This window comes from Astatotilapia calliptera, chromosome 17, assembly GCF_964374335.1.
Source record: "Astatotilapia calliptera chromosome 17, fAstCal68.1, whole genome shotgun sequence".
Lineage (NCBI taxonomy): Eukaryota > Metazoa > Chordata > Actinopteri > Cichliformes > Cichlidae > Astatotilapia > Astatotilapia calliptera.
In genome coordinates this window covers 28,649,057-28,676,359 of record NC_137438.1, presented here as the reverse complement: position 1 = coordinate 28,676,359, position 27,303 = coordinate 28,649,057, and the positions used below count along the sequence as shown (strand labels likewise).

General features: G+C 42.8%; 1 protein-coding gene across 2 annotated transcripts in view; it reads left to right on the top strand.

Moving 5' to 3' along the window:
• The window catches only part of pcloa (piccolo presynaptic cytomatrix protein a), a 64,221-nt gene that overhangs the window by 9,446 nt on the left and 27,472 nt on the right, over positions 1–27,303 (top strand). Inside the window, exons 4-5 of one of the 2 annotated variants that reach the window (XM_026146505.2) lie at positions 19,213–22,074; positions 22,965–27,048. In XM_026146505.2, coding sequence (XP_026002290.2) covers positions 19,213–22,074; positions 22,965–27,048 — 6,946 coding nt within the window. Of the gene's footprint in view, positions 1–19,212; positions 22,075–22,964; positions 27,049–27,303 lie in introns of those variants that run through there. The other variant, XM_080292191.1, reaches the window with a different exon arrangement.

Genomic DNA, 27,303 nt, shown 5'->3' with positions numbered 1-27,303 from the left:
CACACGCTCTTGCTCGCCCAATCTGGAGCTTTTGATCGTTAAGTGTCGCCCTTTCTATCTCCCTCGGGAATTCACTGCGGTCATTGCCTGCACTGTTTACATTCCGCCTCACGCGGACTTGGACACTGCCTTATGTGAGCTACATGAGGCTCTCACACATCAACAAACACTTCACCGAGATGCCGCACTCATTGTTATGGGAGATTTTAACAGAGTGAATCTCAAACGGACATTTCACAACCTTCACCAGCACATCAACTGCCCCACCCGGGGCACGAGGACATTAGACCACTGCTACACCCCGTTCAAGAACTGTTACAAGGCTCAACCCCTGCCGGCATTTGGAAAATCGGACCATTCCGCCATCTTCCTCATACCTGCTTACAAACAAAGGCTAAAGCAGCAACCACCAATCAGGAGGGAGGTCGCTCGCTGGACGGACCAATCGGTGGCCGCGCTGCAGGACGCACTGGATGACGCAGACTGGGACATGTTTCGGCGCAGCTCTGATGACATCAACATGTTTACGGAAGCGGTTGTGGGATTTATCGGGAAACTAGCGGACGACACAGCAGAAAGAACTATCATCCGAACGTTTCCCAACCAGAAGCCGTGGGTGGATAAAAACATCCGCGACGCTCTGAGATCACGCACCGCTGCCTACAATGAAGGGCTTGTCTCCGGTAATATGGACCTATACAAGGCTGCGTCCTACAACGTGCGCAGCGCGGTCCGAAAGGCAACGGGGAAAAACTAGAGTCACAGCTACGACAGACTCTAGGAGCCTGTGGAAAGGACTGCGGACTATAACGGACTATAAACGACCAGCTTCTTCAATGATGAATGCCGATGCTTCACTGGCTGATGAGCTGAACACGTTTTATGCTCGCTTCGACGCCGCAGCAATTAAAACAACAAACGGCTGCGCGCGCTCGGAGTGCACCAGTGAAGAAAATGCATTCGTCATCACAGAGCATGCCTTGAGGAACACCTTCAGGAGGGCGAACACCAGGAAGGCAGCAGGACCAGATGCAATCCCTGGCCGGGTCCTTAGAGCCTGCGCTGATCAACTAGCACCGGTGTTCACGGAGATCTTCAACCTCTCCCTGGCCCAAGCTGTGGTTCCCACGTGCTTCAAACGGTCCATTATTGTCCCTGTTCCAAAGAAACAACAGCCCGCTTGCCACAATGACTACCGTCCAGTAGCACTGACTTCAATTGTGATGAAGTGTTTTGAAAGACTGATGAGAGATCACATCACTTCTTCACTTCCTCCCACCATCGACTCACTTCAGTTTGCTTACCGGACTAATCGTTCCACAGACGATGCCATATCTCACCTGCTCCACACATCCCTGAGTCACCTGGACACTGGCAGAGGGAATTATGTTAGGATGCTGTTCGTGGACTACAGTTCAGCATTCAACACAATAATTCCCTCTAAGCTTTTCACCAAGTTGACGGATCTAGGACTCAGCTCATCACTGTGTCAGTGGATCCTCAACTTCCTCACAGACAGACCCCAATCAGTGAGGGTAGGAAAACAAGTCTCCCCCTCCATCTCACTCAGCACTGGAGTGCCTCAGGGCTGTGTTTTAAGCCCCCTGCTGTACTCACTGTACACTTATGACTGTGTAGCCACATCCGACACCACCTCCATTGTCAAGTTTGCTGACGACACTGCTGTTGTGGGCCTGATCTCCGACAACATCGAGACGGCCTACCTGGAGGAGATTAGGAACCTGGAGACCTGGTGCCAGGAGAATAACCTCCTCCTAAACATCAGCAAGACTAAGGAGCTGATCGTGGACTTCACTACAAAGCAGGCGAGGAATTACAAACCCCTCATCATCAGTGGCACGCCAGTGGAGAGACTGGACAGTTTCCGATACCTGGGTGTCCACATCACTCAGGACCTGTCATGGTCCTGTCACATCAACACCCTGGTTAAGAAAGCCCGTCAGCGTCTCTTCTTCCTCAGAAGACTTAGAGACTTCCATCTGCCACTGAAGGTGCTCAAGAACTTCTACTCCTGCACCATCGAGAGCGTCCTGACGTCAAACATCTGCACCTGGTTTGGGAACAGCACCAAGCAGGACAGACGAGATCTGCAAAGGGTGGTGCTCGGCAGAACGCATCATTCAATCAGAGCTCCCTGACCTGCTGTCCATCTACACCAAGCGGTGCAAGTCCAAAGCTAGGAAGATTATGATGGACCTCTCCCATCCCAACAATGGACTCTTCTCACTGTTGAGGTCTGGGAAGCGCTTCCGCTCCCTTAAGGCCAAAACAGAGAGAATGAGGAGGAGCTTCTTCCCCCAGGCTATTCGGGCCCTGAACCAGGTGTAGGACTGGACTCTCCCAAACACGTCACTATAAGACTGGACTCTCACACACGTCACCACACGCACCACCACACATTTCCTGTAATCCTATAATTCCTATAATTTATAATCCTTATCTTTATAATCTCTTCTGCTATTTGCACATTCTTTACTGTAAATTCCCAAGTTAATTTGTAAATTTTTGTAGTAAATTGTAAATATTGTAAAACTTTTCTTCTGTCATTTAATGGTCGGGCATTGTACAGCTACAAGCATTTCACCCCCATGTCATACTGTGTATGGTTGTGTGTGTGTGACAAATAAAATTTGAATTTGAATTTGAATTTGAAAGTGTGTAAATGTGTGTCTGCTGCTCAGCAGTGTTACTTTAGCTCAGGCTCCATGTCATATTGTCCTTATCAGTAATGAGTGTGCTTTTTGAAGGAGCCTTACGTAAAATGGGAAGTGCAAATCAGAGAGTCAGAGCTAAGAGTAGAGTTGTGAGTTACACTCTGTGTCACCTCCACCTCCATAAACCAGCGAGATTTCCACCTTTTTTATTTAAATTCTGCAGAAGGTAATCTGTGGTTTTGAAATCGAGCATATTAATGTAATGTTCATACTAGGGTTGGGCGATATGTAAAAAATTTTCCAACCGACACTCGTCAGTCCAATAATCGACGATGGGCGATATATTCGCGCATGGGCAGACATTTTGATGGGTGGAGCAATGTAATCATGCATGGACTGATTTGCGCCTTTACAACTCAGAAGTCCAAACATGGACAAACTAATTTCTACCCCCCCCTAGAAAAAAAAAAAATAGGACTGTCAGCGTTAACAGGTCATCATAGTTAACGCGATTAAAATTTTTAACACACTCAACCCATCTGGAGCGCAGAATAAACAAACTTTGGACAAAGTGCCCGAATAGCTCCATCATTATTAGCAAACTTACTCATGGGCAAATGAATAAATAAATCGCCTTTGTAAAAACGATCGCCGATGGGCTCAGCCTATCATCGATTGTCGATATATTTGTTCAATCGCCCAACCCTAGTTCATACTCTTAATGCATTTGGACTATGTCAATACAAGCTCAAGTTCAAACCAGGAATCAGAATGGCGAAGAAAGGAGATTTAAGTGACTTCAAACATGGTGCTTTGAAGTCCAGTAGATCAGCTGAGTATTTCAGCTGATCTACTGGGATTTGATCAAACAACCGTCTGTAGGGTTTACAGAGAATGGTCCAAAAAGGAGAAAATATATAGTGAGCATAACGCCTCTGGGTGTAAATGCTTTGTTGATGTCAGAAGTCAGTGAAGAATGGCAGACTGGTTCAAGTTGATAGGAAGGCAACAGCGATTCGAATATTCACTCATTAGATCCAAAGTATGCAGAAGAGCATCTCTGAATGTGGAACACATCAAATGCTCCAGCAGCAGGAGACCACGCCATGTACCACTCCTATCGGCTAAAAACAGGAAACTAAGGGTTCAGTTCTCACGAGCTCATCAAAATTGGACAACAGAAGGAAAAATGTTGCCTGGACCGATGAGTCTCGATGTGTACTTCAACATTCAGATAGTAGAGCCAGAATTTGGTGTCAACAACATGAAAGCATGCTGCTTTATATCAACTGCTGTGGCTGGATCCTGGAGGTGTGATGGTGTGGGGTATATTTTATTTGCACACTTTGGATCCATTAACAGCAAATGAATATCATGTAAACACTACAGCCTGCCCGAGTATTGTTGTTGACAACGTCCATTCCTTTACGACCACAGAGAGGATCATCCGCTGGTGGATGCTTCCAGCAGGATAATGCACCATGTCACAAAATCACCTTAAGCTGGTTTCTTGATCTCAACTGGCCACAGTACACTCTACCAGCGAGCCTTGTTTAGATAAATTAAATATGAAAAGATGTATAAAAACATATAAACGAGAGTTATGAAGATGCATGGTGTTTCCTCTTTTTTTTGCTTTTTCCCCCCACTTGACATTGGCCAACATCTACAAGATTATGCTTTGCTATCCTGTATCAACTGCTCTCCCTAACTTAATTATTAAATACTTTCTGGCTGTTGGTTAATGTATCCTAGAAACTGAACTGCTTTATTCCAGTTTGCCATTTTTGTATTTAGTCACAACTACAAGATCTTAAAAAGTCGTCATCCTGGAAAATGAATAAGCAATGATCATAAAGTGTTGAGTACACCTATTTTTGTGGAATTGTGGAAAGAAATAGTTTAGGATTTTGGTAAGTAGGTCACCCTTGTCTGCTGTCAAACTGACATTCGGGTTAGGAGGCTAGCATCACTTTCTTCTCAAGATTTGTTTAGCCTCAAAGAGAGTAAGCAGAGCAAAATGCAAATGCTAGGCTAGTGGTTTCTTGGCGCAAAAGTAAACACTTCCTTATTTATGACATAAAGATGTCATGAATCTGCTCCTCTGGGTCAGACAGGAAAGGATCATTTCAGATTGTTTCGTTAACTTCACCTCTCTTAATATCTGCTTAAGTTAAGCCGTTAGTTTAGGCTTGTAAAGTTTCGGTTAAAACCAAAAAGCCACTTGAGCGCTAGGTCCCCGTGTTGGGCATCCTCATGTTTCTAAAATCTTAGCCTGCATTTATTGCAATGTGTTTCCCGTGTCCTCCTTCCTCATTGTTATTCTGCAATCGTGCCCACGCCTCCGCCCACAGTCTGAATCCTCTTGAGTCTGCACAGCCAGATAAAGGCTCGCTCCGTGGTCATACATACACTTATGCACATGCTTGAATATGCTTCTGTGTAGCGCTTGGTATCTCTGAACCCCCCGGCTCCAAACTTCTGCCTTATTTAAGTCACACGTCATTGCAGAATCCAGATATTAGATGATTCTGTTGTTTACAGTACTTAGAAACTAACCACAGTTATATATCACAGTTATAAAGCTTTCAATCCGCTCCATACAGTCCAGTTGTTCTCACAGCTCTCCCATCAGTTGGTCAGGAAGCTGAAGCATACAAAAATAGCCACAGCCACCAAAGAGAGCCACAAAGAGGAGAGGGAGAGAGAGAGAGAGAGAGGGGAGAACACAAGGAACTGCAGGGCAGGCCCCCCCACCCCACCCCCTCCTCAACACTCCCTTTTGTAGCTCTTTGTGTTCCCTCTTTCATATTCACTCCTTTAACTGTGTATTTTCTTCTGCCGCACCAGGCAACCCACAGAGACCCGCACATGGCCACATTGGAAGGCTGTGAGGGTATTTTTAGACATTAAGGTGAATGTGTGTGTCTGTGTGTGTGTTTGCGGATGTGTTTTGGTTGATTTTGTTGGCACCTGAATAAGAATATATCTCACAAGTTAAACTGATTTTATTTATTTATTTTTACTGAGAAATGCATCTAGCAAGTTGCTGTCTCAGTTGCCATATTAACAGATCTTACACCTTGGTTAGGCTATGAATGGTAGATCCTTCCTTTTTATATAGAACCCTTCATGCTCTATTCTAGAAGAAATTCTAATGATCTCCTTTCGAATTTGCAGTTTTCAAAATTTATTTTAAATGCTTAGCAAGACTTAAATTTTCACCACCAAGCGAATACGTCAAGTGTGCCAGCAGTGGGGCCTCATCACACTGAGAGCAAAGGACAGGCAAGCAGAGACACATGAAGACACAGATTCTGGCACTTGCCCCTTGTTGTCAGCACTGCAACACGTGCTTTTACTTCACCAGCAGGGAAGGGTCTAATTTGAATAAAGCAGAAAGTTGGTTTTGTGGATTTTGGACTATCTCAGTCTGACTATTAAATGACCTTAAGTGGGTGAGGGGAAACAGCTTAGCTTCACCTGTGAAAAAATCATTTTCATGCATTTTTTGGAAAAAAAAAAAAAAAAGGCAAGAGGATTAACTTTTATCCCACGTTTAAAGTGGTCCCTTTCATCTTTATTGGAGAATATAGGTATTGGTAAAGGAAGAGCAGTTGGAGGGAGCTACCTTGACTGACAAGTTATAAGAAATAGACCAGAAACTTCACAAGCGTCTTTTTATGATTTTGTTTTTTAATTAAAATGTCAAATATTAAAACCACAGTCTTCTTTTTAAGCATGAAATGAAAGTAAGAGAGCACTGAGATGAAAAAACACGCAGACAGATAACATTTCATTGCAGAATGGAGGAGGACAGGCCCAAAGCAGCGGCGAGAGGAGACAAGAGATATGGTTGTGACAGAAAGAGGAATCCCATGGGGGGGTGGAGGAGGAAAGGGGTGTCACAAAGGATATGGGTGCCAGCCCATGCTGCCCTAAGCAGTGCAGACCATGACAACCTGACTGTTGCGGTTTGTTTTAGCACTCGTGACTCACGCCTGCGAGTCACATGAACAGCACCTGTGGGCAGAATTGACTGTCAGGCAGAAAATATGATAATGCAAGAATCCTAACATAATATAAGATTTTATTAATGTATAGGAAACAGCCAGCCCTAGTTATGCCAACATAAAAATGGTTGTGCACTATATTGTCGTGCTAATAGATTCTGGAGGTCAAATTGTGCCTCTTTCTTTTTGCATTGCCTGAAAAAAAAATCTGTCATATGCTGAGACATCGGTGTAATATGCAGGCATTTCTGGCTTTTGTCTTGAATTGTGTCTCTGTCGTGAGTAATGTTTGTTAGAATACACACTTTTCTTTTTGCAAGTTTGAAGGAAACATGTAATTGGAGTATAACCAATATTGCACTTGTGACTTAAAGGTGATTGTGTGGTTTGCTTTAAAAAAAGAGAGTTGAGTATGTGGGTTGTGGGTATGTGGGCTACCAAATAACTTATTTTGCTATTGATTGTTGTTTGTTGTCGTTTATTGCATTGGATGATTGAAGTCTGAAGAAACAAGACAAATTGCCAACTTAACAATTTATTCATTTAACAAACAGGGGCGTCAGTAGAATGTAGAAAAAACCTTACACAGCCCCAACAGCAAGGCACCTCATCCTCGTGGTGGTCACCAGCATGGTAACACACTGTTAGTCAAAAGCTCCAAGCTCAAGCTAATCCCATAAGTGTTAAGTGGCCTTGACCCTCTGATCAACTGCAAGAGGCAAAATCTGGACTCATTGCTGGACATAAAGTTTCTCTACATATTCAGGTTCCACTAGAGTTTGGCTGTCTGCAGTCTATCCCAGATTGTCTGGGTAGAGAACAGTCGGCTATAACATCCTCCAAACCTGTACTGTAGAAGACTGCCTATGGTTCTTGACTGCCGACAGGGTGAGGGAACTGTCTTCTTGTGTTGTCGTCTTCTTGGGACGTCCACTTCACGGCCTGTCTCTGACATCCTGATTATATGGGATTTGGGCTTTAATTTGGAGATGGTAGCAGGGCTCACTCCAAATAATGCTGCAACTTGGGTTTGCAGAACACCAGCTTGCAGTTGCCCCATGGCACAGGTCCTATTCAGATCAGTCAAACATGGCATTCTTGGAGCAGACACCAAGTGACCTCTGTAGAAGTGTCCATGCTCACAGGTACTGCTAACCAGGAACCTGGGGTACCAGAAGCTCAAAACAACAGTCAATGGCAGAATAAGCTGTTTGGCATAGGCAGAGAATATTTGGCAAGTTTTCATGGGTGTTACCCACATACTCAATCTTTGCTGCTTTGGGATGTGATGGAATAGGAAATTGGCTTCATGAATGTAAAGCCACAAATCTACCCGTGTGATGCTGTCATGTCAATATGGACCAAAATATCTGACAATCCAACAGTCAGCTATAGCGACTATATCAATGTTTTGAACTATAAAATCAAAATAATGACCTTGAAGAAACCAAAAACTCTTTATATAGCCGAGGGGATGTGCAGAGTAAAAACTTCTCTATAAAGATTCTTTCTTTGTTTTGAAATGTAATTCATAACTGCTGAAAGGAGCGAAACACTTGATTTAAAATTTGAACAAAGCCCTGTCACTTTTTTGATTTCGATAAGAAGCTGACTCATGCAGATAGTTTATGAGATAAACTAGATAAACAAACACAGATGCACACAGAATATGCACTGAAACTTCTCCCTGTCCTTAATCCCTAGGCTAGAAGTGTATATATATTGTGTCAAACCCACTTTAAAAACAGACTTTTTACACATCAACAAACACTTTGTCCTTCTCTCTTCCTTCTTCTTTCTTCATTCACCTTCCACAGTGGAATGAAATATTCTGACAGTATCGTCATGACAGAATTGAAACACTGAGGCTCTTTTCTGTCAACTGTCAGGTTTGATTTGAGTAAAAGATTTGTATTTATAATGGGATAATTGACCTGTTAAACCTTCATTTATCCAGGGAATATTCCTCAGTAGGCTTATACTTTGTCCTGCAACATTCTGCTTCACTAACATTTTGCTAAATGCATTCCCAGAGGATGGTAGCAGGATGGGACTTATTCAAATTCCCCACTCAGGTTTTGCTTCTTATTTTGTCATTAAAGCCTACAATCTCCTCGTCTCGAGCCCAGTTCTCAAACCTTAAGGCAATTACCACTCATGTAACGTTTACTTTCATGATTCATTTGAGAATTACATAAACATTTGTGCATGTAAGTGTGAATACAACACATTGAGACCACGATGTTAACATCCTTAACGCGGAGACATCGATCTTTTTTGGCTCGCAAAGGAGCTGATGCTGTGATATGCTGCTTGCGGTCTAGTGAATTATAATTAAGTTGGCCACTGAGCATGCTCATCAATGGGAAAAGGGCAGAGACTTCCAGATTTTAATTTGAGCTAGAGCTTTATGACAGAAACATGCACGAGCGGTGCTGCAAAAAGAGCATTAGCCTCTTGCCTTTTAACCTTATCATTCATATAGTGGATTATATTGTGTTTTCGCTAATTATCTGGTCATATACATCCAGATATCACCATTGCCAAGACATGTCATTCATTTGTGGGCTTAAATGTAAAATAACATTAATATTAAAATATTAAATGAATAGACCCATAAATGTCCTTTTATTCCCCTTTCTTGCCAGTACTTGACTGGAATAGGTAACCCCAGCAGGTGGGTATTGGCTTAAGCATAAAGAATAGAAAGGGTGTGAAACAGCTAATCTGGCTCTTTCTGAAGGTGGCAAATTTAACTTGCTAGCACCCAGAAACATCATCATGAGTAGGGATGGGTATCGTTTAGGTTTTATCCGATACCGGTGCCAAATCGGTACTTTTGAAACGGTGCCGGTGCTCAAACGGTGCTTAAAGAATGGAGAACACAAAATTGGTCCAAAAACCTCTCATGTTCAGCTGGTTTTTGTAAAAAGATAATAATGTTAGCCTTTTCTGCAGCTATGGGGCATATATGGTATCACTCTTGGCTGGAAGCAGTGCTTAAACAATAGAAAAAACACAAACTTTATCCAAAAACCTCTCATGTTTAGCCGTTTCCCTCTTTTTCTTTGGTCATTTTAGCCTTTTTGGCCAGGGTGAAGGGAGTATCTGCCATCAAACAAGAAGACAGCCGCATGTAGCTATGATGATGTTTGCTAGTTCACCTTACATGCATTAATGTAATAACGTGGTTAGCCTACTCAACGTAAATTCCACACGAACAACATTAAGCTACTCACACAGAGAAGATCGGCTGCTGCTGCCATCATCATCCGTCATCATTTCTGCTACACTGGCAGGGCTAGGGGCCAGGACTCTCCTCTTCGTGTTTTTGGGGATGTTGCTAACTCCGGGTCTGATAACAGGCACCACACCCGCAGTAGATGCGCTCGGTGTGAGGTCTCGCAGCAAGCTATCAAATACAGCGCATTTCTTGGCTTTTAAAAAAAACGCTATGCGTCGCCAGGTGTTTGATCGGATTCGAGGTGTTACCTCCTTTGACAGTATCACAGTATCAGCTTAAAGCACTTGTTGCAGGCTGCTGAGTTTGCATATTTTGCTGTGAAATACAGCCAGACTTTTGACCGCTTCGCCTTGGGCATTTTTAATCTGTAGCTCTGCTCTAAAAGAACGTACGTACCTGGACCCGCCTACTATCCTCGGAAACGTAAAATGATTGGCTAGAAGTGTATCACAGCTCAGGAAAAAAAAAAGCACCGAAATAAAGCATCGAAATGTGCGCTGCTTTTCGGTCTGGTTACTACCGTTTATGTCAGAACGGACACCAGTACCCATCCCTAATCATGAGCACCTTTTAATTCGCATGCTTAAGGAAAAATTACAGTGGTGGAAACAACTCCGATGCATCTTATTTTTTAGAGAAATAGAGGGTGTTTTAGCGCATTTTACTTTTTAAAATCAGCTAACCAAGATGATGAGAGCAATGAGAGTAACCAGGATGAAAATGATCATCTACTTGACATAAAGACATGAGGCAAGTTAACTGCAATATGGAACTATCTCTACAGTCTGCATATGATAAAGGAAAACCTAATTAATGAAAAGACACTACAAAAAAAAAAGCTGATGAAGAGGCGTTAACCTGGAAGAATGGCAGGAACTTTTGCCAATGTATGTACAAATGACGTCAAAAGCATTCACAATCTCTAGTGTAACATTTTAAAGTCATTCTGGGCAGTCACAAACTGCAGCTTGTCCTGTCCTCTTGGCAGTTGATTTGCAGATATACAGGGTGATAACGTTAAGCTTGTTGGCAGTAGCTGATGTTGAGTCATTTCCAATGGTCATTAAGCTCCTTCCCTTTACTGTTCAGCTTGTCCTTCAGTGTGCTCTATTATGTTCATTTTCTTCTTCTGCCTATAGCCTTGACTGTTATTCTCCCTACTTATCATCTTCCCCTCATTCTTTCATCCTGTCTTGCATCTAACCCAACATTATCAGTCTTTTTTCCACTGCCTCCCTTTCATCTGTTTTATCCATCTGTCCCATCTTCCTCTAAATCATCTGTTTAAAACGACGCTTCTGAAGTTCAGAGGAAAAGTCATAGAAAGAAATCTCATCAAAATACACGAAAAGTATATGTATGTGTGGATATGTCCAAGAATGTGTAAAGTGCAGGCAGTGGTAAGAGGAAGCGACTTCACCAAGTCTGTGGGCCAAGCGCTGTCTAAATTTAGATGAGCCAAACCCTCATAGGATCCTTCGTGTTAATCAAAGAGCTGCGCCGACCTTCACAACACTCCTACTCCCAGTTGGAGACAATAACCTAACATGGGTATGGTCAGCCTCGTCCCAGCATCTGATTCCTGTCTGCGGTTTTCAGTTTGTCTTCTTTCTCCGTCCTTGGAGGAAGCCTGACGGAGATGGAAAATTTCTGAGTCTGTCATGATTCATTCATGTTTGAGCTCGTGCTTGTTTGAGAGCTTCATGTAGGAAGAGAGAGGGAGTTTGTATTTATTTTCCAAGGTTTTTTATGCTTTTTATCTGAGTATATGCATTTCAACAACATTGCCACAAATTCATCTTTGTGGGTGTTAGTGTTTGTCAGCTCTTTGGTGCCCACGTGATATCAGAAAATCCTTGACGGTGATGTGCGTGAGTGACTCCCTAGGTTACATGAATCATCCATGATGCGATTTGCAGAAGCCATCACAGCTATCTTACAGAGGCATGTCATATTTATTTGAAAGCTGATGTAGAAAAGATCATTATGTAAAAAATTCAGATTTTTTGGTTTTGTTTTTGTGGATAGATAAAGTACTGTGCAAAACTCTTCAGCCATCTTTCCTTTCTCTATATTTAGTAAGGAAAATAGAAAGTAGGTCCAGCAGTCTATTGAAACATGACAACACACATGGAAGTAAAGGATAAAAGGCAGTTATAATGAAATAATGAAAGTCAATATTTGGTATGACCACCTTTATTTTTGTCTGTGAAGGTTCTCAGTCATCCAGGTCATCGTAGTCAAAGGAGCTTGCAAAGAAAAGCGTCTGGACTTCTTTAAGTTACTTGAAGACGTTTCACCTCTCATCCGAGAAGCTTCTTCAGTTCTAAGGTCAAATGGTGGAGAGTCCCAGATATGAACCTAGTGGGAGTATCCCCCCACAGAGGGACAAAAGGACCCCCTGATGATCCTCTAATCGCCTGAGCCAAGGTGTGAAACTGGGTGTGGGTCCCAATCAGCCAGAGTTTCGGGTGAGTTCATTGTGAAACCTGGCCCCACCTTATCATGCGAATTCCTGAGATCAGATGGCCCAGGATGTGAGTGGGCGTTAAGGCGTCTGGGAAGGGATCTCAAAACTGGATTATAGATGGCAGAGAGTTGGTGTCGTAAACCACCACCTCTGTTCAAAGATGGTCGCTCACAGTGTACATAGATGGCTTCTTTCACTCCTCTTTCAAACCATCTGTCCTCTCTGTCCAAAATGTGAACATTGGCATCCTCGAAAGAGTGTCCTTTATCCTTAAGATGCAGATGGACTGCTGAGTCTTGTCCTGTGGAGGTGGCTCTTCTGTGTTGTGCCATGCGCTTGTGAAGTGGCTGTTTGGTCTCTCCAATGTAGAGGTCTGAGCATTCCTCACTGCACTGTACAGCATACACCACATTGTTAAGTCTGTGTTTTGGCGTTTTGTCTTTCAGGTGAACCAGTTTTTGTCTGAGCGTGTTGCTGGGTCTGAAATACACTGGGATGTCGTGCTTGGAGAAAACTCTCCTGAGTTTTTCTGATACACCGGCTACATAGGGGATGACAATGTTGTTGCGCCTGTCTTTCTTATCCTCCCTCGCTGGTGTCTGATCTTCTTTTCTGTGCCTCTTTGCTGACTTTAAGAACGCCCATTTAGGATAGCCGCACGTTTTGAGTGCTTCCTTTACATGTGTGTGTTCCTTCTTTTTTCCTTCAGGCTTAGAGGGAACATGTTCTGCCCGGTGGTGTAGGGTCCTAATTACTCCAAGTTTGTGTTTCAGAGGGTGATGGGAGTCGAACAGGAGGTACTGGTCCGTGTGTGTGGGCTTCCGGTAAACTTCGATGTTGAGTTTGCCATTCTCTTCAATGTGCACAGCGCAGTCCAGGAAAGGCAAACAGTTGTCCTTTGTGTCTTCCCTGGTGAACTTGATGTTTTTATCCACAGAGTTAATGTGCGCAGTGAAGGATTCCACTTCTTGTGTCTTGATTTTGACCCAGGTGTCGTCTACATATCTGTACCAGTGGCTGGTTACTCTTCCTTTGAAAGAGCCAAGAGCCTTCCTTTCCACTTCCTCCATGTAAAGGTTGGCTACAATAGGTGACACGGGGGAGCCCATGGCACAGCCATGTTTTTGTCTGTAAAAGCCTTCGTTGTACTTGAAATATGTAGTGGTGAGGCAGAGGTCTAACAAGAAGACAGCTCCTTGGAGGACAGGACCAACTTCACACCCGATCAGATTTGCAAACTGTTAGACCTCTATTTGTCCACCTTTATTTTTCCACACTTTTACCTGAACTCTCTTAGGTAAGATTCCTTTCGATTTCAAGTAGGTTTCAGGAATAGTTCTCCAGGCTCCTTGAAAGACATTTAAAGCTCTTCCTTGGATGTTGGCTGGTTTTTGTGTTGTTCTCTGTGAAAATAATTCCACACGGTTCAATAATTTTGAGGTCCGGGCCCGAGGAGGCCAATCCATGACTGACAGTGTTCCATTGTGGGCTTTTCTATCCTGGTATTGTGGCGGACCACCAGGTGGCTCCACTCACACACAAGTTGAAGGGAAGTGTGGGGGTGGAGATTTTGGCGCTGACTATATGTGAAGTTCTGTCAGTTAATAAAGTTGTTGGAGTGAGACACTGAGACCTCTCCTGTCGTTGTTACATACCTCCACAGTATGCTTTTACTTCATTGGCAGTGTTTGGCATCATTGTCATACTGCTGCCAATCAGGCCCTTTCCGGATGATCTTATATGGTGAATCAAATTGTCATGGCATGATCCCCAACAACCTCAAACCATGACATGACCATGGACCTCCACCATTTTTTCCAAATTGCTATAGGGTTTCACTGTTGTACCTCTGTCCTGGCCTTCTCCATACATGTTGATGGCACTTTGAATCAAAATGTTCAAATTTGGATTAATCACTCAGTAAAACCTTTTGCCTCTTGTTTTGTGACAGGCTGCAAGTAAAAGAATGCCTAAAGATAGATTTTGAAATTGATTCTTCGCCAACTTGCTTGCAGACGGAATACTGTTTTTTTTCCTTGAGTGAGGTACCTTTTTATGCTTGAATGACTCAGCAGTCAGCATTAAGTGGTTTGGCAAACAAGGGAATAAAAAAGAAAAAAAATCAAGAAAAAAAGGTCAGGTACAAGACTGGACTGACAATGGGTGAAAAAACACCCAGTATCCAAAGAAAAGCACTGCAAGACCTTCACTATTTCTCAAGACCACTTTAAAAAAAATTCTAATAAAATAAGAAATCAGCGGTAGCTCAGTAGTTTTGCACTGTAAACGGAGACCCCGAACTTTCTTCTTGGTTCTCGTGACATCACAAATTCCTGATGTAGTTTGAACTTCCCTAGTGTGTTCAACTCATTGGATTTGTGCTGATGTAGAAATAGTACAGGTAATATTCCCACTGAATTCCCAACAAGTAAGAAGTTCTCACCTGTTCTGCGTCATGCACACTCTAATCTGAAATAAGAAAGCAGCTAATGCCAACTACTTCCTGCTGTGAAACAGATTCTGGCCCTTTGTGATTTAGTCAGAGAATGGAAGCTGTCGATTGATGTTCATCATTTTTCATGTACATGGATATACAGTTGTCATACAGTCTGAGGCCAGTTTGTCCATTACACACAAGTCTAAATGCACTAGTACACAAAGACTGCTTTCGTGACTAATTCAGGTTTCACCATGAGATGAGATGGCTTGATTACGTGGTGAGTCTCAGAGAGTAGTGTAAGATTCTTGCTAATTTAGATGCTGTTTCATCACCCTGTAAATAGAATTTGTGATGACTTTGCTGAGACCCGTGAGAAATCTTTCCTGATGGTAGAAATAGATGATGACTGTGAATGAAGTATTACAGTCTGACTTCTAGTTTTCTTTTGCTAAATAAGTTTGAGAATACTCTGTCCCTTATTACTTACCAGAGCCCAAGTTGCTCATTTTGTCAGGCATATGCTAAGCCAAAACTCAGATACCGAAGTTACTTATTCACTACATATTTTCTGGGGCCAAAGGACATCCGGGATGTGTATTAAGGTTCTGACATCTGCAGTGACAAAGTTGCCTTGTCTAGTTTTGTATAAAGCTAGAGGTACAATTTATTGACTGCTTTTCAGAGGGATAACTGTAAGATCGGAACTGCATTTGAGATTGCCAGTGAGTTGTATTGTAGATAAAATTAGCACATTTAATTCAATGGGGCAGTGATTCAAGGCTTAAAAGGCTTGGTTTGGTTTATCTCACTAGCTATAAGAGACACAATGATTACAGTAAGTGTATTAAAAGGAGCAGTAATAGCTGTAGGTGTTCCAGCTCTGATGTCTTGATAACGTTGGTGATGACTGGCTGTGAAGTGGCTGAGGCTGACCGACAGTCTGAGTTGATTTCCTGCATTTCCTATCGGTGGCCATCACTCCAGCTATCAGAGCCTGCCCTCTCTGGTTTAACTGATGCAGCCCTCAAGCCGGAGGAGCTCCTGTCTCAAGTTGTTTGAGCAGGGACCCACAGAAGAGGTCAAATGGATAATACTTGGACATACACACATGCAGTAATATCATTTTTGAGTTGCTATTTCATATATACTAAAATATTGTTCCTTCGTGAGTTACAATACCCAACTGTCATTTCGGGTAAAGTGTACAGTACGGTACAAGAGTAAGGTTTATTTTATAGGCAAGGTCTAAAACATGGCATATCATGTCTTATTTAATCTGACTGTGCTGCTGCAACATTCCCTCTGTCATCTTCTCTCCTCCCCTCCCATCTCCTTGTTTCTTTCTCTCTGTCTGCGCTTGGACAGAGGTGGCTTGTCTGCTGCATGGCTTAGCATACAGCCTGTGATCTTTTATGAATTTAGCATAAACCCTGCTGCTAAGCCAGGCGAAGACATTCACAAGAGAGGTTCACAGAAGAATATCAGTGCACTTGGCAAAATGTGAAATGAGGTGTTTTGTGGTTTGTTTGTTTGCTTTTTGCTTTTCCAGACTACTTGTTCTGGTCTTGTGTCCCTACATTAAATAGTTCCTTGCTCCCCAAGTGTCCTCTGTTTACATGAGTGCCCAGGACAACCCAGCCATAATAGGATTGGCATTCCAGCAGAGCTTTATTGGAGCTCAGAGACAACACATTAGAAGTTAGAGTTATGTCAGCACGTGTCGTCTTCCAGAATTACATCCCATGCAATTTTAAGCAGGAAGTTATTGCGAAAATATTGCAAAAAAATATTCTTTACAGTTTTTTGTGTATCACAATCATATTAGAGATGTAATGAAGGTAAATGACATATTTAAGAAGCTGAGGATCTTTGGAAAACGTGCTAGCTAAGTAGGAAGGGGGGGGTGAGGAGGGAGCTTTTTTGCAATAGGACAGTGGAGAGAAGACAGGAAAGCTGGGGGAAAGATATGTAGTAAATAGGGCTGGGCGATATATCGAGTTTTTTAAAAATATCGATATATTTTCATACGAGATATAAGATGTGACAATATCGTTTATATCGATATAGTCTATGTTACGTTATAATTATACTTGTGGAGCCGCAGGTTTGCCTCTCTTTCGTCCACTTTTGTCTCTACGCAACGTTACTCGGCCTCGCCTCTCCTTCACTGAACACAACTCCCCCTCCCCCATAGCTTCACCTGCAGGCAATGACAAGATGAAAGAGGAAAATCTCTGTTAGCGAGTTACCGTGCGTGGGGCTGGACGGCGTCAACGTGTTAGCGAGCTAACCGCGCTAACGACATGCAGCCCGGAGGGGCTGCACGGCCTAAAATCCTTTCATTTTCTCAAAAATCGCGCCTTATGTATGAATTCTGGTTGTGCTTACTGACCGCGAACCGATTTTATGTGGTACACAGCGCTCAGCAATCTGTCAAAAAATGTTTTAGTATGACTTTGCTAAGCTACGGAGCTGCACCGCTTGATGGATTGTCGGAGGATTACGGCTACCGGGGAGGAGCCTCGCGGAGTGATACGTACTGTGTGTGTATAAGGACCACAAATGGCACCTGTTCAGAGACGTGGTGCAGCTGTGAAATCTGTCTCTTTGTTATTATGCTCAGCGTCTATTAGTTTACATTTTGACTGCACAATTGTGAGCTTTTTGTTATGCACAAAAACAACATTGTTTTCTTTTATTTATGGACCATGATTATTTAACCCTTGTATGGTGTTCGGGTCTGTGAGACCCGTGTTCAGTTTTTTTCAAAAGAAAAATTAAACAATTAATTATTTTTTCACGTGTAAATGTGTTGTGTCTTTCCACTCACGCCACTTGATTATAACTGATTTATTTATAATATTTTATATAAAAGAAAAACGAGAAGCACATTAATTCATAAATGTGATCTAACGAAGGTAAAGGGAAAAAATTAACCATGTTTGCTGTTCATATGTCTTGTAATTGGGATGAAGTAAACATCTGTTGAGTAATTTAACATAAAATTGTTTGATAGTGTTAATTTGGAAAGCCAAAACTCTAGCGGGTCCACCAGAACACCACACAAGGGTTAATAAATGCTGATAATTTATTTTTGAGTAATTTCTTCATGTACATCTACGCTGTATGTAAATAAAAGTGCCCGTGTGACATCTGTGACACAGTGTGACTAGGAACTCTCTTTTTGTTCTTAACTTATGGCTTTAAAAAAAAAATCGAGATATATATCTTATATCGCCATCCAGCTAAAAAATATCGAGATATGAATTTTGGGTCATATCGCCCAGCCCCAGTAGTAAATAGTAACAGGGTGGATTCAAACTTGGACCTCCATGTTAGGTAACTGGTAAACTAAACCAGTACCCCTGAAATTGCTAATGTTTGAAGTGTTTAATTAACATTTTGCTGATGACAACAGATGCAAAAATTCTGCTGATACAGATGCACTGTTTATGTTCATATATACTTGTACACATACACAGCAAAACCTATAATAATGCAGTCTCTGTGCTTAGTTTGCCTCATAAATGTCTGCATCGGCCACCCAACCCTTTCTGACATGCCTTGGTAAACCCCTGGTCCCATTACTATGCATTATGCATGGACCTATCTCTTAAGTCCCACAAAAGTAAAAGCTCCCCTTGAAAATAGAAGTTATACTGTCACAGGGTAACTTGTCACAGTGACATTTTAAATGTGCAGAAACATTTTGTTTCACAGTGTTAGAATTATAATGATAAAAAGAGCATCTTTTGGGCAGAGTCTCACCAACCTGCAAAACAGTTTCTAAATTGTAGAACAATTAATAATAAGGATACTGTTCCTCAAAATTGTAAAGACTTTGAATAGCTTACAGTATACAAATCTATGTGGGCAAGGAACAAGGCACAACATTAAAAACAAGCCTGACTGTCATGGAAATCCCTGCATGGGCTCAGGAACACATCCAGAAATCTCCGTCTGAGAACGTGGTTCACTGTGTCATCCGCAACTGTAGGTTAAAGCTCTGTCATGCAAAAAAGAAGCCATATGTGAGCATGATCCAGAAACACTGCTGTCTTCTCTGTGCCAGAACTCATTTAAAATGAACTGATGTAAAATGGAAAAATATTCTGTGGTCAGGTCAGATTAATCGAATTTTAAAAGTCTCTTTGGACGCTGTGTTCTCTAAGAGGACTAAAGAGGACAGATCAGTTCTCAAGCTTGCATCTGATGCCAGCCATCAATGCTGAAAGGTATATATATTGGTTTTAGAGCCGCATATTGTCTCTTCCCTCACAAGAAGAGGGGATGCTACACAGTTGGACTTTGGGTTGTAAAAACATTCAGGCAAAATTACTAACAGTGTTTTTTTGATGTTTGTCTTACAGAAAGAATGGCTTTGCCTCACCTGTCAAACTCAAAGAGCGATGTCAGGCCAGCTGGGAGATGTTTCACCATCATCCATGGCTTCCCCGAAGAAGCAGCCTCCTGGTCCTGTTCCCTCCTCCACACCTCCCCCTGCTGCTGTAGATAGCAAACCTGTAGTAGAACCAGCAGAGCCAACCCCACCAGCTTCTGAGACCAAGGTAGTGCCCACAACCCCCTCTGAATCAACACCTGATAGTGCACTAATTTCACCTAATCATAGTATTCCTCCTCCTGAAAACAGTTCACAATCACAAGAACAAAACCAAACACTAGCAAATGAGAATATTATTCTTTCTGAGAAAGACGTTCCTGTAGTAGAACCAGCAAACCTAACCCCACAAGCTTCTGAAACCAAAGTAGTGACCACAACCCCTACTGACTCCATGCCTGAGAGTGCACTGATTTCGCCTAATCATAGTATTCCTTCTCCTGAGAATGGTTTACACTCAAAAGAACAAAATCAAACACTAGCAGATGAGCATACTATTCACCCTGAGAAAGAGGTTCCAGTAGTAGAACCAGCAAACCTAACCCCACCAACTTCTGAGACCAAATTAGCACCCCCTGAGGCTGAGCTTGATAGTGCGGTAATTTCACCTAATCATAGCACTCCTCCTCCTGAGAACAGTTCGCATGACCCACCACAGACAACAGAACAACAAGAAGAAGATGAGAATGCCATCTACCCTGAGAAAGAAGTTCCTGTTTCAGAGAGTTTAGCTGATAGTACCCATGTAGCCCCACCAGCTGAGGAACAGCAAAACAGCTCTGAGAGAATAGCAGAGGATCCCCCTCAGCCAGGGAAAGAGCCATTTGATTCTGATCAACAAACTGTCAGTGAACTCCCAGCAGCTGAGCAACAACAGAGTAGCTCTGAGAAAGAATCAGAGGACCATCCTCATCCCTGTACAGAGATAGCTAATGATGAGCAACAAGCACAGAGTGCAACTGTCAGTGAAATCCCAGCAGTTGTGCAACATCAGAGTAGTTCTGAGAAACCCACAGAGGACCTTTCTCTCCCTGTGGAAGGTGAGACACAAAATCCATTGAGTAATGCAGGTTTAGACAAGACAACAGACCCTGCTGGGGCAGAAACTGAGCCAAATCCCGAGATTACGCAAAGTGAGGCTGCCGCTCCCCTGGCAGATAGTAAGAAAGTGGAACCCAGTCAAGAAAAGCATCCAGAAGTGACAACAAATGCAGCTGAGCCAAAGCCTGCTTTGATCCCTGAAGCAGTTAGACAGGAAACAGCTCCTGCTCAACCTGATACTACGGCTGCAAGTGTGAAAGAGGAGAAAACAACAGAGGTTTTAGCCGAGAAACCCCTGATAGGTGAACCACAAGTTACTCCAGCAGATCACACTCCACCTGACAGTGGAACAACACCTAATGTCAAGAGTGATGTTAGTGCAGAAGTAGAACCGAAAAACTCTGCGTCCCCTGTTGAACAAGTTGATGTCCCTGAACCTGATAAAGCTGATGAAGAATTAAAACAAAAACAGGCAGCAAGTGCAGAACCTGAAATTTCTTCTGCAGTATCAGAAAACCATCCTGTCTCAGCTTCAGAGGGAAAAGGTCAGGCAAACGAAGTGAAAAATGAACAGTCAGAAAAAGATCAGGAGCCCACATTACTTGATCTGGCAAATAAATCCTCTCCTGTTGCTCAGTTTGAAGGAGAAACGAAAGCTGTGGAGAAATCAAATGAGGAGAACATCGCTGAAAATAAAGTTTCTCAGGAACTTAATAATGAGGTAGACACAACAGCGCAGAAAGCACCTGAGGGAGCTGATGAGGGAACAGTTGAGATTAAAACAAATGCATGTGTACCGATAACTACTGAGGTAAAACCTGATGACGAGGAAGCTGCTGAAGAAAAAGAAAATGAGGAGAATACAGTTCATAATGAAACTAACCAGAAACCTCTGGAACAGAATGTTACTAATACAGAAAATTCGTCTCCTCTTCTCGACAAGAAGGAATCTGCAACGGGATTAGAGCCGGCTGCAACTGTTCCAGAGGAAATGCCAAAAGAAGAAATAGATATACAGAACAAGATAAAAGCAGGAACAAAGAATGAGCCAGCTGAGGAGAGCATTATTGAAACAGCATGCTGTTTGTCAGAGAAGTCACAGGAGAAAGGAAAGACTGTGGTCGAAGAAGAGTGCACACCCGAAGCCACGGTGTTAAAATCAGATAATAAATCTGACAATGCAACGGTTATCTCTGTTCCACCACCCCCTGACTTCGAAGAGCCACAAATGGTCAATGAGGTGCCAGTGCAAAGTGTAGACAGCGCGTTATCCTCAGCTGTTACCAGTAAGACAAATGTCAGCGATCAAGCCAGTGAGGGGAACCTTTTCCAAGATGAGTCAGAGATGGGCTCACAAAAGACAAAGAGTATTGCTGAAAATCAACACGAAGCAGAGGAAGATACATCAGCTGTGACAGGCGGCGATGAGCAATTGTCAATCAAAGAGAAGAACGAAGCAGAATGTGACAAAAAAGACGATGAGTCACAACCTGTTGCTGGCAACATGCAGACAACTATTTCAGTATCAGAGGCAAACGCAGTGTGCGACAAAGAAGGCACTGCAGAGTTTGATGTAGGCGAGGATGCAATATCAAAGAAGGATGAAGTATCAGAGACAGCTTTTGAAAATGGAGGTGTGCCTCTATCAGTATCTTCAGCTCCTGTCACAGAACCTGAAATCCCAGTTTCTGTAGTAAGTGAGCAGGACAGCAGCCCGAAGGAGGAAAACACTAACGTGGAGGAGGAAAAGGAGCCCCTTGAAAAACTCAATGATGAAGCCGAACTTTCTGAGGTGACCATAGTATTTAGCAGATGTAGAGGTAGATTAGAAAAAATGATCTTTCAGAACTGCTTGACCATTGCAAAAACAAAAAAACTTAAATAACTTAAATACAAAACAAGAATTTACAGTTGGAGGAAATGAAAAATTGTTCATTCCAGATGGGTTTTACTAGAGGTTGAATGAAGTATTGGTAGAACAATATATCCTACTGCTTCACCTTGCAATAAAATTATTGATAATCTTGGACCAACTATTAATATTTCTTTAAAAACATGCTGCTACACTAAATAGATTCCTCCTCAGCTAATTTGATGTATCAGAGTTGCTTTTAATGACTTCTTGTTGTGCCAAATGAATGACAGATAGTGAAAGCAATATTACTCACATGTTAAAATAGAAGAAGCACAAATGAGGGAAATACAGTAGTAGACACTTCCAAAGAGCTAGTTAAATGAGCTGACATGTTATTACACACACATTGAAACACAATGAGTCATTACATTACAATACCATGATTATCTACTTCAAGTACACAAAGATATTAATTATAATAAAAATGCTCACTTAATTTTGTGCCAAATTAAACAATGTATGTCTAAATTGTTAAATATACAGTTTAATGTTTGGATTACTCATTAAGCATATGACATTCCTGAAAAGTGGAATAGTAAGAGCTGGATAATAGTTCAAGGTTTTGCTCTCATATGGTCATTGTCGAAAATACCCCACACTAGTCATTCCTATTAACTCCTGAAATATATTTTAAATCTTCATTTTTCATTCCTGTCATTCCTAAATTCATATGAACTTGCATGTTGTGCTTATTTAAAACAACTGTCTTCGTAATTGTCAGAAATTAAGCATATATACTGAAAAAGTTTGTTTTTTTTATTCATCAGGTGAAAACAGTGGAGACCTTGAAAGAGCCTGGAATTAAAGAAGCAGCTGTCAAGGAAGGCAGCCCAACCAGCCCATCAGACCTAGCAAAGCTAGAAAGCACTGTCCTGCCCATCCTTGAGGCCCAGGCAACCACACAAGAAGAGGAGAAAAAAACAGACACTCTAAAGGCCAGGCGTAAATTAGAAGTGCTTCCTCTCTCACCTGACTCTCCTAGCTCAGAAGAGGACAGAGTGGTTTCTGATAAGAACGGCAATGGTACCACAAAGAAAAAGCTCCTTGTGCCCATGGATGTCAAGGCAGATTCCCTGGACGATAGCAGTGAAAGCTTTGGAAAAGAAAGCCCTATGTCAGGAGATGATGAAGAATTTATCCGAAAACAGATAATGGAAATGAGTGAGAATGAAGATGCTTCACAATCTGATGAGGAAAACCTAGTTCGGCGAAAGATCAGAGAGGACGAGAAGAAACAAAAGGAACAAAAGAAAACAGAAACTGTAGAGAAGGGCACGACAGGGAAAGTCAGACGGCTTACCAAGAAAAGCACCATAAGCCCAGATGATGAAGATAAGGAATTTGGTACTTTAGTGGATAAACCTGATATAAACAAAGATATGGAAGCAGAAACAAAAGAAGGGAAGCAACAAAGTGGTACTGCAGTTCGCAAATTCCAAACTATGGAGCTGAATACAACTAGCAGCCCTGTGTCTATACCCAATGATGATGGAGAGCCTGAAATGGAAAGCCTGACAGATTCTCCAGATGATCGGTCTAGAGGTGAGGGGTCTTCCAGTCTACATGCGTCCAGCTTCACTCCTGGAACTTCCCCAACATCCCTCTCATCACTGGATGAAGACAGTGATAGCAGTAGTCCGAGCCATATCCGCAGTGGTGAAGGTAAACAGCACAGGAAAGCCAAACACAGACAACCTGGTCAAATGCTGCCAACTATCGAAGACTCTTCTGAGGAAGAAGAGTTACGGGAAGAGGAGGAGCTGCTCAGGGAGCAAGAAAAACAGAAGGGCTCAGGGAAAAAATCCAAAAAAGATAAAGATGAGATTCGAGCCCAGAGGAGGCGAGAGCATCAAAAGACACCGCCAAGCAACCTTTCCCCTATTGAAGATGCCTCACCAACTGAAGAGCAGAGGCAGGAAGCTGAAATGGAGGAGATTAGACGATCATCTTGCTCAGACTTTTCACCCAGTATTGAATCAGATCCTGAAGGATTGGAAATCCATGCTGCAAAGATTGCGGCAGTCCAGAAAACCTATCAGCTGCCCATGTCTGTATCTCTTCACTCCCCAACAGATGATCAAAATATTGATAAACCACAGAAAAAACCTCTCAGATCTGCTGATGAAGCCTATGAGGAGATAATGCTGAGGGCCAAGTCTCCAACAGCTGACAAAGGTGAAATTCAGCCAGAAAAAGAGTCCCTATATGGAGGCATGCTCATCGAAGATTATGCATATGCATCTCTTATTGACAATTCGACAGCTGATCTCGAGGACACAGAGAAGATTACTGTTCCCACTCAGCCCAAAAAGCTGCGATCGCCAGATGAAGTTTATGAAGACATGATAAAGAAAAGAAAGGAATTCATGCAGCTGGAGCAGGAATACCAAAATATGCAGGCAAAAAAGGAAAGCACTAACCCAGAAATTGTGCTACAACCTGCTGATATTACTGTTTCCAAAAGCAGTACAATAACATTAGACATGGATGGGAAGCCATTGTTGGATGCTGAAACTGCCTATGAAGAGCTAATGAAAAGAGTCCTGACTCCTGGAACAAGTCCAACTCAGCATGAGCCAAAAGTAGAAGCCACTGCATCTAGAAAGGCACTCCACCCTATTCCAGACTTAAAAGTAACGCAGTGCTCTTCAGGAGAGTTATCTTCTGATGATGAAATTATACCTAAAAAGGAAGTGGAGAAAAATCCTGTATCAGATGTCTCATCAGCAATGGAAACTGAGCCTGTGAAAGAAACGTTTCCATCACCCACATCAGATCAGCAACCTGAAACCACAATCAAAGCAACCCAAGGTGATATTGTGGACTTGACTAGTGCATCTACAAAAACATCAGCTCCTGTGATTGCCAGTGTATCACCCTTGCCTACAGTCCCCCAGTATACACCTGGCATACCAAGTGTAGTATCAACTGCCCCACCTGTGCCCCCGAAGCCAACTGTCCTGCGTAGGGCTAATTCTCAGGAAAAAACAGAAGAACCTGTTGCACCGCCGCTCCCTCCTCCTACTCCTCCAAAACCTACTGTTTTTCCCAGGAAAGCTCCAGTTCCACTTCCACCTCAGGCTTCAGCAGCTCCAGTAAGGCAAGAGACAGTGACTATGACTACAGCTCAAGCATCACCTACAAGACAAGTAGTTACTCCAACATACAAACCTCATGTTCCCCCTCCTGTACCCCCAAAGCCATCCATCCCCGTTGGAATTGGGGATAGCCACAAACCAGGACATGGTGTTAAACCACCAATTGCACCAAAGCCTGGCTCACAGCCTTCATCACCTGCCCATGCCCCACATCCACAAAGACCCTCTGTACTTCCCACAGGTCCTAGTGACATAGCCCTTAATCTAAGCCCCACTTCTGAAAGCAAAATGTTTCAACCATCACCAAAGTCTCCTTCTTCTCCAAGATATGCCAGCAATCTTCGTGACACATATGTGGTCATCACTCTGCCATCTCAGCCTAGCTCTCCTGTAGATAGTGTTACCACTCATGCTCCCTCTAGCCCTGGTCCAGCATCTCCTTCATGGCAAGCTCAGCCTGAGACATACCACCATCAGCAGCCTCAACCTCAACCATATTCACAGCAGCAGCAGCAGCAACAAACACCTCCTCAAACAACCAGGGTGCCTCTGGCATATACACGAGTCACAGAATCCATTGAAAGTCAAGAAATTTGTGGGCCTGAAAAACATGTATCTAGCTCTTGTCATATAATTGAGGCTATATCAGCCTCAGCACAGCCACCTGTGGTGATGCCCAACCTCATCTCTCAAGTGGTTACCACAGAAGTCCAAAGGACCACTGTCTCTGTTGTTCATGAAAGGACACCACCACCAGTGCCAGCTCCAAGGGCAAATGGTCTCCCAATATCAATGCAGAAGCCTATGCCCCAGTTGCCAGCACAGAATGGACAGGCTATTCAACCTTCTGAGGTGGTAGATCTTAGGACTATGAAAGTGGATCCAGAATCAACCACACGTGGTGTGGATCTGTCTGCTGGTCCAGACTCAAGACATCAGTCCCTTACGACTGATGTCAGTCGTCACAGCAGTGCAGTGCAGTCCCCTGTGGTCAACCTCAGTGCTGAATCATCTACAGTTTCTATAGTAACTGATAGCATTACCATCGTGACCTGTGCTGCCACAATCCAGCGACACGACAACTTGGACACCTCTTTGACCTCTTCAGTACCCCTTCAGCTAACAAAAAACAAATCATTTGAACCCGTTTCTCAAATTATTTATCGACCAATTGATTCTCAGCCGTCTACTCATGCTACTGCTGAGATCCCTATTAATCTCTCAGTTGGATCTAGTACGAGTGGAGGAACACTCCAGGCCACCCCTGTAACAATTGCACCCGCTTCTGTTGCAAGTTGTATTGCTAATGGATTAACTAATGGCACAACCACAGTGTCAGGAGCTGTTGACCTTAGCACAAATAAACCATTCAACACTGTGGTTTCAGTGGATACTGCGTCTACCGAAGTGGTTACAGCTGTAATCACAGACGATGGCAAACCAGTGGATCTGACTGCAGGGAAAAGAGCTGTATGTTGTGATGTTGTGTACAAGCTTCCATTTGCAGGAAGTTGTGCAACTCACCAACCTACCACACCCTTGCCTGAAGATCGCTTTGGATATCGTGACGACCACTATCAGTATGACAGGTCGCCTTATGGCATGAGAGGGTTTGGTGGAATTAAACCTTCTATGTCAGATACTAACCTAGCAGAGGCTGGTCTCTTCATTTACAAGAGTAAAAACAGCTATAATTTCAGTGGCACAACTGAAGGTGCAGTAGATCTTACCTCAGCAAAGATTTCTGATGCAGGTCAGTGCAGTGACATTGCAGACCTGTCACTTAAATGTCACTTTGAACTGCTTCCACTTATTCATGGCTAATGTGGAAATAATGGCTACTTTTTGTTTTTATTTTGTTTTGCATGGACATTTTTTCTTTTTTTTTTTAATCTTTTTTTTTGTTTTACCATTATATTTTTTGCATGTACCTGCATGCTGTTACTTTGTTGAACCTCATTGGAGTTTTTTTTGGTCTTCCACCTTTTTTCATTATTTGAACAAGGCA